At 34.4% G+C, this 12,966-nt stretch overlaps 2 protein-coding genes across 10 annotated transcripts; both read right to left on the minus strand.

Annotated features, from left to right (window-relative positions):
* Positions 1 to 26: 26 nt before the first annotated feature.
* Positions 27 to 3,284, minus strand: LOC148915425 (SNAP25 homologous protein SNAP33-like). Its single transcript, XM_089041263.1, has 6 exons — positions 3,033 to 3,284; positions 1,722 to 2,274; positions 915 to 1,008; positions 664 to 791; positions 496 to 593; positions 27 to 328 (listed from the first exon to the last, which is right to left on the minus strand). Exons 2-6 carry the CDS (start codon positions 2,154 to 2,156, stop codon positions 229 to 231), a joined length of 855 nt encoding a protein of 284 aa, XP_088897389.1. The 5' UTR covers positions 2,157 to 2,274; positions 3,033 to 3,284; the 3' UTR covers positions 27 to 228.
* Positions 3,285 to 6,530: 3,246 nt separating this feature from the next.
* On the minus strand, positions 6,531 to 10,641 carry LOC103338452 (uncharacterized). 9 transcript variants are annotated; one of them, XM_089041103.1, is made up of 9 exons: positions 10,490 to 10,635; positions 10,060 to 10,169; positions 9,754 to 9,879; positions 9,255 to 9,314; positions 8,510 to 8,612; positions 7,685 to 8,279; positions 7,383 to 7,518; positions 6,990 to 7,157; positions 6,531 to 6,909 (listed from the first exon to the last, which is right to left on the minus strand). In XM_089041103.1, exons 3-9 carry the CDS (start codon positions 9,832 to 9,834, stop codon positions 6,841 to 6,843), a joined length of 1,212 nt encoding a protein of 403 aa, XP_088897229.1. In that variant the 5' UTR covers positions 9,835 to 9,879; positions 10,060 to 10,169; positions 10,490 to 10,635; the 3' UTR covers positions 6,531 to 6,840. The 9 variants fall into 9 exon arrangements, with proteins under 9 accessions (XP_088897229.1, XP_088897228.1, XP_088897230.1 ...); XM_089041102.1 differs by having other exon boundaries at positions 10,056 to 10,169; XM_089041104.1 differs by having other exon boundaries at positions 10,056 to 10,088; positions 10,490 to 10,608.
* Positions 10,642 to 12,966: the final 2,325 nt, after the last annotated feature.

Genomic DNA, 12,966 nt, shown 5'->3' on the forward strand with positions numbered 1-12,966 from the left:
AAGCTCTAGATGACAACACATTCATCTTAAAGAAAAAGTCTCCTTTACTAATCATCCTTTCAACTTATGTCTCACGAACAAAGTGTTATACAAAATCCAGATACTTCAACGTGTCTACATCCAGATCCATAAATCGGGCTAAAAAAAGAGTGAAACAAAGAATATGTGGGGGCACTGGACCGCAAACATTATCAGGTCTCTCCAGGAAAGCATCTACAACCCTGTATTCTACTTTCCAAGCAAACGACGACCGCGTTGATTTGCACCTCTAACACGAACATTTAGCTCATCAACATCATCATAGAGATGGCCCAGAGCTTTGTTATGCCTGCAAAAATCATTGGGGAGATACTAGTTACATTTAGTTTAATGTTGCCTTAAAAGGTTCAGGCTGGATGAGCAAATGGAGGATGGCGATCAAGATAATCAACTTAACATAGAATGAACGGAAAGATGCAGGCACCAATGTATCTGAACTGAATCATCATAACTAACCTCTCAATTTCAGACCCCATGTCAACGGCCATATCCTTCAGCTCTCCCAACAGATCACTTAAATCCGACAATCCATCATCTTGCTTCGCCTTCTCTAACTGTTAAAGCCAAAACGTCAGTCAACTGGAAAATTTGAAAAGAACAAAAGCCAAGCAAACAAATACAAACCTCAACTTTCTGAAGGGCATTGACAGGTCCAGGAGGTAGTGTTTGTGGAGTTGACCTTCCCTTGGGTGCAGAAGTCAGTCCCAACTTCTCCCTCTCCTCCAACTGGCCACCCCTTCTGACTGCATTATCTGCATTTTCCAATTTTGAAAATGATAATATTATTATTTTTCCAGAGAAAGGAGATAATATACATAATTTCCAGGGGCAACAAAGAGCATATAAGTAATGGACAGAAAAGAAAGCAAATTAACCTCCTGTGATGACAGGGCCACTTATTGGGCGAGTCTTCTTTGGCTTCCAAGTCTTAGAGAAGATGCCCCCAAGACTTCCTAGAAGTTTTTCACCCTGAAATAAGAAAGTAATGAAATTGTTCATTCTACCAAAGAAGATCACCATTAATACCAAAAACAACAATAACAAAACCATAGGAGTTGTTGAAAGAGGACTCAAGAACTAAAACGTGTTTCTTACTGAAGAGAATAGAATAGTGAAGGAGGCTATTGGAGAAAGTATGATATGTCAATTTTCACAATTAATAGTACTGGAGGATACACTATATTTATCATCACTGCCATTAGTGGCTTGTTTGTACTATACATTCCATCATCATTTCATTGTAACTTATAAAAAGTTAAATTGATAAACTCTTATATGGACAAGGCTTGCCATCCCCAAATCAGATAAAGATCTACATCAGGATTACAGAAAAAGAAAACAAAAAACCTATATAGGAATCAAATGAAACTCTCTCCAGAAGGAAGAGCAAGGGGTTTGGGATGGGGAATTATCAACACAAATCAAGACCAAAAGTAGAAACAAATAGGCATATCACAAACAGATAATGCATGTAAGAACAAGATCACCTGCTATACAAAAACCATCAACTCCGTTGGTATGCAATGCAAAAATTAAATTGTTAATCATGATAAATGGTAGTAGATAGTCTAATCAATAATCAACTGCATCAATACTGGGAACATAATACTTTCAAGTCTTATCTTTCATATGCACTTAAATTCTTGATGTATATAACTTTAATTTGATCAAGGAAACCATACCCGACTAAGATCCTGATCAATGTCTGCAGCGACCATGTGGGACCTAGTGATTTGTTCCCCCTGCTGATGCAACGTGACCAAAGTTTTGGTAGCATCCTCTCTTATTTCTTCAGCAATCTTCAGGCAGCCATTGACTGATTTTGTAGTCTCCTCAGCCTTGTACACTGCATAGTTCTCCAACTCTTCCACTGATTGATTCTCTACTCCTCCTGTATCACGGAAATCATTCTTGTACTTGTTTCTCTCTGTCAACGTAGTCTTGTTTGAATATGAAGAATATTTCTCTTCTCCTTGACCATCATCAAATGGATTAGTGCTAGTGTTCTGTCCAACTGGAGCATTTTCAAAAGGGTTTGAGCCAGAAGAAGCAGGATATACAGGATTAACTGTGATATGTTTAGCAGCCTTCAAAGGAGACTTCTTTAAGCCAAACATTTTCAATGGGAAAATATGCACAATTTAGTCGAGCGACCAATGGGGTAGAAGATCTGAGGATCTTAAATGAAATTGAAAAATGGTACTTTAGAAATCTGTACAAAGATCAACAGCAGTCCTGGAAGAGCAAACAAGAACAATATGTGAGATGTTGGCAATACACCAAAAGCATCAGCACTCAAACAAAGAAGAGCCAACTTAGCAAAAGTTCAAAACCTTCATAATAAAATGAAAATTGGGCAGTACAGCTCAAGAACAAATTTCAAGGAAGTAACCGAGAACACCAAATCAAGAAACACAAACTTGTAAAGAAAACATACACAAATTGAAAAGTTTGCCCCAATTCCTTAAAAGCCCACGACCACTTGGGTCGTGCAATCTCCCGGTACAATGAGAACTTTTGAAAAATTAGAACTTTAAAACGAGATCAAAAGACGAAACAACTATAATATTTAATCACAAACAAACACACAACAAACCCATTTGCTTAATTTGGTTGCTCAGCTGAAACAAGGAAAAGAATCAAATTCCAGAAAAAAATTCATCATATGGTATCCCAGAAAACTAAACAATTTGACTTGGTTGACTTGACCTTCTTACTGAACAACCCCAACTACACAAAGAAAAGAATAAAAATTCCGTTTTCCTTTTTGTTCCTCCCTTTTCTCAGCAACCAAACAGAGGAGATGAATAAAGAAAATCAGAGATAGCCAGAAATGGGCTCTTGAAATTAAATAGAGAAGTTGACCGTTAGATAACAACAAAAAAGGAACAAAGCAAGAGAAGCTACAGAAAACCCAAGTGGAAAAGGAGAAAATAATCAAAAAGGAGAACCAGTATCAAAGAAAATCAATTAAAAGAAAAAGATATGCATACCTGAGAAATTGCATCAAATGTCTTGCAAGGAGGAAAAGCCAGATCTTTTTACGGAGAGAGAGGGGGAGAGAGAGAGTTTTAAAGGGTGGGAAAGAGGGAAGGGGGTATTCAAAGGTAGACTTGGCAATTGGAAAAACGCGGTGTCACAAAACGTAGCCTTTAGGATGGAAACTGGAAACTGCTACTGGTCATTCGGGTGATTGGGTCTTGTAAATTTCAACAAAGGAACGCAGTGTTTTTATGCTTTTGTTTGTTTCCTTTCTCACTTGTTTTCTTTTTAAATAAATAAAATTATTTTTTTATAATTACTTTCCTTAATTAAGTACACGTGTTTAGGTATCCTTTTTAGTTAATTTCGCTTCCATCTCAATTATAGATGGTTGAAGTTGAACAAATCAAATGATTCTTAATTGAACCCACTTCTTCCATTCTCGTCTTTTTTTTTTCTAAGAGGATCAGTTTGGACTAGTTCTTTGTAATTGTTTCTTATATCCCTTGGCAAGTTGGGGCTCATAAATATTATATAGCGACACTATCCTTTGCATTGACTACCAAAGTCAAGTCTTCTAGCCACCAAACCATAACATATTTTCCAATTACTCATAAACCTATGGAAAAAAAAAAAAAAAATTATGGCATTATGTCCTAGGCTAGATTTATGGCATGAAAGTTTAAAACAAGAAACACCGTTTCATGGAATCCGACCAACGATCGGTGGTTGGTATTGTGAGGCTCCAATAACATCTTGCAAAGGCAGCCGGCCATCAGTTGGAGTTGATTTTTGCGACCCTATGCCGGCCGGAAGAATCCATTTTATTTGGTGGCGTTGTGTGAGGAGTTGCAACTAATAGAGACAATACATTGATGTTAATTTGTCACCAAGTTACGTTCAAATGAGCATTTACATTATTGTAATTGCCATTGAATTAGGACGTATTATTACCAAAGTAAACTAAAGAATATATACCAAAATGATGTACGCGAGGGATTACTAAATAATCTTTTCCAACCACCTTGCGAAATTTCTCATAAGTTTTTTCAAATAGTTGGGTTTCCTTTACACTACAAATCGGCTCATAACATGATGACAAATGGGATCCTAATGTGTGCTCAAATCGAATGGGATAATTATGTTTCACAAGCAACATTTTTTTTTGGTAAGATGGAAAATCTGTACTCGGACTTGAACAAATAAGAGAGATTAGAGTAGCAGCCACTCCAGCCTTAAGATATATATTAACATTGGTTAGGATAATTAAAAATAAATAATAGTTGTTGTCACTTCTTAACAATGATGGACTACATGTTGCCTCATTGCTAGGTATAAACGTTTTATATATGGGGTCTCTCTCCCCATAACTAAACCCTACTATGCATTATTATCTTATCATAATTTTTATGGGTTATTAGAAAAGTCACCATCATCCTTGCCTTATGTGAAGAAGTCTAAAATAAATATTAATGATCTCTTTTGACAAATAAATATTAATGGTCTCTCTCCCCATCACTAAATCTAAGGGTGGCATTTTAGATCGAAAAATCGCAAAAACCAATGATAATTTACTACAATGGAAACAAACAAAACTTGCTGTTATCGCAAACCGCACTATATTTTCAAAAAAAAATAAAAAATTGCATTTTGTAGATAGCATTGGGGCGTAAACAATACAACGAGGTTATTTAAATCCACTCACCACCACCAACACTTAGGTTTGTAACTCTAGTTTGTAACATTGGTGCATTGCATTTTCCTTTTAGTTTGTAACTTTAATTAACTTTGAATTGAATTTTTCTTTTGAGTTGTAACTTTAATTCATTTTGCATTGCATTTTTCTTTTGGTTTGTAACTTTAAAGGATTTGGAATTGGAATGCTTGAAGTTAAGCTTGTGAATGTTTGAGAAGTTTAACTTTAGTTGGAATGCTTGGAATTGTAACTTTAATTTTCTTTATGTTGTGAATGCTTGAGAAGTTGAGGAGGTTGTGAATTTATATATATTTAAGAAGTTGAGGTTGTGAATTTATATTTTTTGGTTAAAGTATGCTTGAACTCAAAAGGCTTCAAAAGAAGTATCAAAATTAGGCCTAAAATGTGGAAAATTAGATTTTATAACACAAAAAGAACTTGCGGTTTTAAAGCTATTTCAGATCACCATTTTTGGGGTAAAATCACCCAAATAGTCGGTCGGTTTGCAGTTTGAACAAAATTCGCGATTACCGAACCGCAATCACCCCTAACTAAACCCCACTATGCATTATTATCTTATCATAATTTTATGGGTTATTATAAAAGTCACCATCATCCTTGCCTTATGTGAAGAAGTCTAAAATAAATATTAATGATCTCTTTTGACAAAGAAATCTGGAGAAACAGACACAAGGACAAAAGCCATCTGCTCAGTTTGGTTGGTAAGAAAATGATCATATTCTAGAATAATTTTCCGTCATTTTGGGATGATTCATTCTAGAACAAATTTTCATCGTTTTGGTATCCCGGATGTTTATACATTTTACTCGGTTTTGGCGAACACAACATATCCTTGTCAGTTTTGCTATGCGCGTACTGGTACATGTTGAAGTCTTGCGTACAATCAATTCACAAAGGCTTTTTACGCTAGCTTTCAGTCAAAACAAGACATATGCAAGCCTGCAATACATCATCAATAATGTCAACATGGCGAAAGACGAAATGTCAAATATATTTACAAATTTCTTATCCATTAAGACTTTCGTTCTAAACCACAAACAAGGAAGGCCATTTTGGCCACTTCTAAGAATGTAGCTTCACTAGGGTTCCAATACTAGGAGGAGACTTCTCACTGGATTCTTGACAGACAAACAAAATTGGTTTTACCATCAATTGCATTGCATGAGTCTTGTTTGTAAGTTTCTTTTTCCCCCTCATTTTGCTCTTCATTTATGGCCAAAAGAAAAACCTTTAGCATGAATGTCACCCAACTTTTGCGGCTAGACATACTTTGAACTTCCACCAAATATATTTCAAATATGGAGTTTATTAATATTTATATATGGATAATTAAAGGTAACATAGTTCATGTGTGACTTCCATACATGGAAAAGAATTGAAAAGTTAGAGCTCAGAAGATAAGAAGTAAGATCCAAAGATCAAACACCTTAAACTGATGAAAATGATCTCTTTTGTGGACATGTAACTGTTTAATATTATAATCATGATTAAGGGTGACTTTGCTGCTGTACCGTAAGAAAAAAAAAAGAAGGAAAGAGTTTTATCAGGGAAGATCTGAAGTTCTAGTTTTTATGGCGGTATTTTATCTTTTAACGACACTTTTTGACTTTTAGATACGGTTTCTCTACTTTTCGTAACGATTTACATGTTCGAAATCTGCAAAATTGCTTTACCTGCGGAAAAAACCGTAGCTATACGTTGCTATAGGACCTTATATCGATGGTCTTCAAAACCGCCGCTAAAAGTCGGAACAAATGCAAATTACCTGCACAGACTGAAACCAAGCAAATAATTTGACAAGAGAAAACCAGACCCCCCATTCTTATTATCTTTTTATGTTTATACACATATTACATTAAAATTTAATTTAAAGTATTGTTCAAATCATTACACTTGCATACATGAAAATGTATGGTGAAAAATTCACTGCAAGTTCCTCACGTTGTCCCTTGTAAAGATGATTCCTTTCCTTTACGGACATGCTTGCATATTATCATTGCCAAACCTTCATTGGAATGGTCTCTGGGAAATTGAACAGCACAAAGTTAAGAGCTGAAGCTGGAATATACCCATGTGGATGCTACCTCTGAACCTTCACCGCATCACTTTGCTTCATTGAGATGCCGGAGAGCAGCAAAGGATTTCACCGATTGTGTCCGTTCTTTTGTAACCTTACCAAATAACAAGATTATACATTTCAGATATTTCCTCTCACTGCTAATAGAAATATTGCAAATCTGAACCTCATTACCTGTGCTTCTAACTCAGCAATTCTTTGTAAAGATGCTTGTTCGATACAAGCACGGCGCTTACACTCTTCTTCAAGCAAACCTGTCATTCGGTATCTGAGCTCAGCCATTTCTTGAGCTAGATCCTCTGCTTCTTCCTTTGCCTTCAACTTTTCCTCTTTCAGTTCTTCCTAACAACCAAAAGTAATGTAACATTTTGAAGATATAATCAACTTAATAAAACATTAAAACTCTGAAAGGGCAATGACCAACTGACTGAACTCTCACTTGAAAGCTTGACACATATTTTTTGCAAACACCACATTCAGAAAAATTGTTTCTGAGAGTATACATATATTTTTTTTATTAAAAGCTGTCAAAAGCAATTATCAAGTATTCCTCCCCGGTATTCATACCTTTAATTGCTTCACAAGAAGTTCATAATCTTGTATACGATGTGACATCTTCTCCATCTTCATTATTGAATCTGCATCTGGTGCCACTACTATTGCCAGTTTGGAAAAGAGTGGGCCCAGGACTTCTCCGTAACTGCTTCAGAAATATCAAGATATTACTAGAAAAATGTTAAGACAAAATTCATGATGAACTTCAAAAGATGAAATGCGTCTAGTACAGATATTAATTGGTATTATATTTGATGGAACAAAGTGAATAAGTTAATCAATAAAGAGTGAACTAACAGTAAATAGTTGCATACCTCATTTCTTTTGAGTATATGTAATTTCCCTCTAGTTGACCCAACGAAGACTCTGAGTCGAGTTGAATTCTGTCCTTTTCCAGCCATTTTTCAACCCTCTGGCAGAATATCCTAGTATTTGTCTCAGATGCATCAAGCTTCTTCCTGAGTTCCTTATTTTCCATATATAAACTTTCAACAGTTTTGTGTGCATTCTGACATTGAACCTCAAGCTCTTGAATTAACTCACTCATCCTAGTCTTTTCTTGAACAGTTTCTTCCTGGATTTTTTTAACTTCAAGGAAACTGTGCTCTAAGGCCAATATATCAAGCTTCATACTCTCTATTTCACACTGAGACTCTAATGACATGGATGAAATTGACTCCTCTAGTTTATCTATGCACAAAGCTGAATTCTGTAACTCTATCTCTTTGCTTTCTAGTTCCTCCATTAAGAACATGCGCTCTGAATAGGACTTCTTAAGTTCATCCCTTAACCTGTCAACCATCTCTTGTAAATTTTCCATGTCTGCTAATTTGAACTCAAGGCTATGTGTATGCTCTTCAAGGAGGTTCACTTCAGTGTTCCTTGCATTTAGTTGATCCTGCAGGTAATCTGTCATAAATATTTTTGATGGGTTAAGTTCAAAATAATATGGTACTTTGATATATCTAGCTAGCACCAAAGAGTCCATTGAAGATGAACTGAAAACTACAAATTTTGTGTTATCTATAGATCCTACAAGTTTTTTTTTTTTTGGGGTAAATCAATACAAAGCATCTTTCACAAGATCATCCAGAAGAAATTGTTGGTCTAAGGAAAAGAATGTCAAAACAGATGATTACCAATTTCTTGAGAGCAGTTCTTGAGTTCTTTCTCTAACATTTGAATTTGTTTCTTGTCCTCTGTGCAGGCTTCAGATAATGAATTCACATGTACTTCTAATCTCTGAATTAACCAAATCTGAAATCAGATACTCTCCCAGAGGAAATAATTTCTTCAAGCTTCAACGACATCTTTTGCATCACTTTTTCTTTATTTAACATCGGTAGACGTGGATAAAAAGATCCAAACTTCCAGCTCTCATTTGTTTTAGGGAGATGTTATTGGTACTCCCCCAAAGGTCATCCTACACTCCTCCCTTACAAAAATATAAGACAGAAATTGTACTTCAAGGAGTACAGGATGACTTTGTGGAAGTGCATTTAACAGCTCCGTATTTTTTAATATTCTTCTGTTATTTCTTATTTCATTATTTTATTAATTGATGTGCAACAATTATATAAACCCAAGGCACCAATAAGCACTCTTGCTCTTGCACAAAGCACAGACTCATACATGACACTTCACATCCCACAGACCTCTAGCCTAACTACACCCACATGCCTCACTTTCGCTTAACACACTGGCTACAAACTTCATGACTGGGAGACAATTCAAACTTATCCGTAATCAAATAAGTAATAATTGGCAGAGAACCCCTACAGGTGAATGAGTGAGAGAGGGAGGGAGAACGACTAGGTGAGGTATTGGCCCCTGTTAACACCCTCAGTGGACAAATACGGTATGCAAAGAAAATATAAACATTACCCTGATTAGCCCGAAGCTTTGGGAGTGTGATTCTTTCAACATGTCTTTTTCTTTCTTTAGCTGCATACAAATATATAATTTTTTTTTAAAAAAAGAGTAAATGAACATATAAATAAGGTACTAATTGGCAACGAAATTTAACAGCTTCCACAAGGTAACAAGATACCAGCAGCAAGTACAGATATTATTAAATCAAAATTCCATGACAAATAAAAGTATGCTCTGGTTTAAAAACAAGAAACCTAATGTATTCTTCTCTGAAGCAGTAATACTGAACAAATAAAGACTCCAACTAATACAACGGAAAGGGAACGTCTTGGCAAAACTATCTCAAGCTGCTTGTTACGATATAATTTTTATAAATTCTTACCTACATAGCTAATATATCCATAACCAATATATATTTTGTGTTAGACATTATCCAAGTAAATCTTCTCTCTTCTGTTCCAAATACGCCATCTTCAAAAACAGACCCAAAAAAAGTAGACAAAAATCACACCTCTCTACATCTTGTCCCAATCTGTAGGAGTTCCTCAACATCAAAAGAGCTGACAGCATTGCCCTTGGTGCTGCTTGACATTTGTGCAAGAGTAAGCTATACAAATCCCCCCCAATGGCCTAAAATCTTGCATTCATAAGACAAACATCAATATCCATCATAAAAATTGCCTACACCAGAAAACTTGCTCTGTCTAATCCAATCTGATAGGCTGCGTAATCATGGGAATAACCAAAAAATGAAAAAGCATGTTGGTTCAAGATATTCATTTCTATTAATAGAAATAGCTCAAGGTGAAATACCTACAAATTGCATTTCAATTCAAGTATCGTTCCCTGTGAATACAACACAAATGACAAAACTTTCCAGTAAGGTGAATGAAAAGCACTGCTTTATATTTGTTGGGTACTCAAAATCTGTTATTACAAAACAAAAGATTACCACGCGGAATTAAGAACAACATAATTATACTTCGTATGAGAACAATCGGAATTACATTTTTCTGAATGAAGAACAAAAAAAGTTCATTAAAATTTTCAAAAAGATAAATTTAAGCTTAGACCCATTTGATTGAAATGATACAGTAATCGCCAAATCATAAATTTGAGAACTTTCAAGGATATAATTTTCAAAACCCATCAAAATATCCGAAGCGAAATAGACAGCCCATCAAAATATCCGAAGCTAAACACCCAGACAGACAGAGAGAATAAAGTTGGAAGCTTCAATTCAATACCTGTGGTCTGTGGCTTTGGGTGAAACGAATCAGAGTTTCAGACTGGACCTTGGGAAGTTTGAGTGGAAATTCTCCAAATTTTCAGACCGTTTTGTTTAAATGATGAATTTGGGGTTTACTTGAGAATTGCTGCCAACTCATTTTTGGTTCGAGTAGGCCCGACGGGGTAGTTTTGAGTCCCAGCTGACAAATGTTCGGGTCGGGTCAAGAAGAAGTGAACTATATCTATAAAGCTAAAGGCAAAGAATAGTGGATCATTCAAAATATAAAATCTTTAATTCAACATTAAAATTGAAGTTATTAATTAAATGAGGATAACATGGTAAATTCACATTTTCATATTAAAAAATTAAAAATAAAAATAAAATCAGATAATATATCATACTTTTATAGAATATAACTACCCATGTTATTTTTTCTTAATTCTAAAAATAAAATAAAAAGGAAAAAAGAAAACTAATTGGCACATGCGCATGAGCATGTGCCAAGGAGGTAGTAGAGTATAATTTACCAAAAAAAAGAATAGTGAAGTTTATATGAATAGCCTATCTCTCTCTACAAAAGATCTTAGTATTATACAAATGTTTATGCTAAAATGAAGTACTATTTTTTTTTGAGATTTTCTATTTAAACCCCACATTTTTCTTAGTTCACCTCATGTTCTAAGTTCACCTCAATTTTTAATTTAAATTTTCACAATTTCTAAGAAAACCTCAATATTTTCCCAAACTACCCTTAAATACACCCCAAGTTGAAAAAATAAGAAATAAAAGAAGTTTTTTATTTAAACCCCACAAGCTACCCTTAGAGGAGGAAGTACGTTCTACAAGCTCTAATGCTAATTGCTAGACATTTTATCATTTTCTCTCGAGTATTTAATAATGACAATGAGGTATTTACAATGAGAATGATAATGAAGTTGGTAAGAACGTTCCGTGCGAGATGAGATAAAACTGGTGCTTGAGGTTGCTACACTTTGCACTAGGAGTAGGACATCTGATTGGCAATCAATGGAGAATACATTGAAGCTTTTATCATAGTGGAAAAGCAACAAGAAAAATAACCCAACTATTGAAGCAGCAGCAGCAGGATTATGATTTTAGATGCATACTGGAATTCCAGAAGTGACAATAATATTACTGTTCCCAGTAGAAATAAAACACAAACAAATGAAACCCCAAATATGAACTTTAATACTTTCTAGAGAAAGAGAACAGCTTTACCAAAACATCAGGTATAAAAAATAAAAAATAAAAACAAAAACAATCAACAACCAAGCAATCAACAAAGGGAAGATAATAAGATCATTACAGCCAAACAATCAACAAGTTTTTTCATCAGCTCCCACCCAGATTTTAAAGAGGCATGCTCGTCAATGTTCTACGTCTCTGGCAATACGATGTAGAGGAATTTGTATTTTTCTAAAACTTAATATGAAGAGTGGTGGGGTGTGTGGGTGTGTGTATATGTACTAGGGTTAATTATTAAGTTGGATGACTTTTTTTGTCTTTTTACACAATAAAAAAACTTACAGCTTAATGATTTAAGTATTGGGGTGAACTAAGAAAAATGTGAGGTTTAAATAGAAAATCTCTTTTTTTTTTATAAATACAATTGATAGTCTAAACTACATGGAGGAGGGGGACTTATCACAAACACACACTACCAAATTCGAACATAAGAGTTTTGAAAATCAGAACCTAAGCACATTTTTTATATAAAACAAGATGTTTCAAATATAAGCTACCACTCAATTCATTTTAGTAGATTAATAAAAATAAAAAATGATTATGTGTATATAAACAAATATATATGTGGCAATCTCAACATGGGCTTATGATTTTCTTTATTCATCTTCACTTCAAATATTCATATAAGAGGTACATGATGAAACTCAAACAGAAATAATTTTGTACCATTATACCGGGTGTAGCCATTTTTGAAAGAGTTCAAAAGATAGGAGGCATAAAAACATTTTATGTGGGGTCTCTCTCCTCTCAATAAAGCCTATTATGCATAATTATTATTTATTTTGGCCTTATGTATAATTAATTGATTTTCTCTCTTTAAAAAAAAACAATCTATGTAAAGAGTTTAGGAAAAGAAATGCAAAAGAAGTCTATCATTTTACCCCTCATCTTTTTATCTAAAGAGAATGACATGATGGAGTACACTTTATGCTTCTTATTCTCCTTCATAATCTTTTCCAAACAATAATTTCTCAATGCTTAATCTTCTCCTTTGGACAAGAAATAAATAAATAAATATTATGAGAGAATCAAAATTATGATAAAATATTGAGTTGATGTTGCTTTCATTAACCTTTTTTGTGTGTGGGTAAATTTCATTAAACAAGTTGGTATTTGATTAACATAAGAAAAAACTACTACTTCCAAGATTTCAGAATATGTGATTTTGGAAATACCAACAACTTGTACATTTTGTTTTTGTCCGAAGAGAACTTCTAAATAATTATG

The sequence above is a fragment of the Prunus mume genome, linkage group LG7, assembly GCF_029339155.1.
Source record: "Prunus mume cultivar Tortuosa linkage group LG7, ASM2933915v1, whole genome shotgun sequence".
NCBI classification, from domain to species: Eukaryota; Viridiplantae; Streptophyta; class Magnoliopsida; order Rosales; family Rosaceae; genus Prunus; species Prunus mume.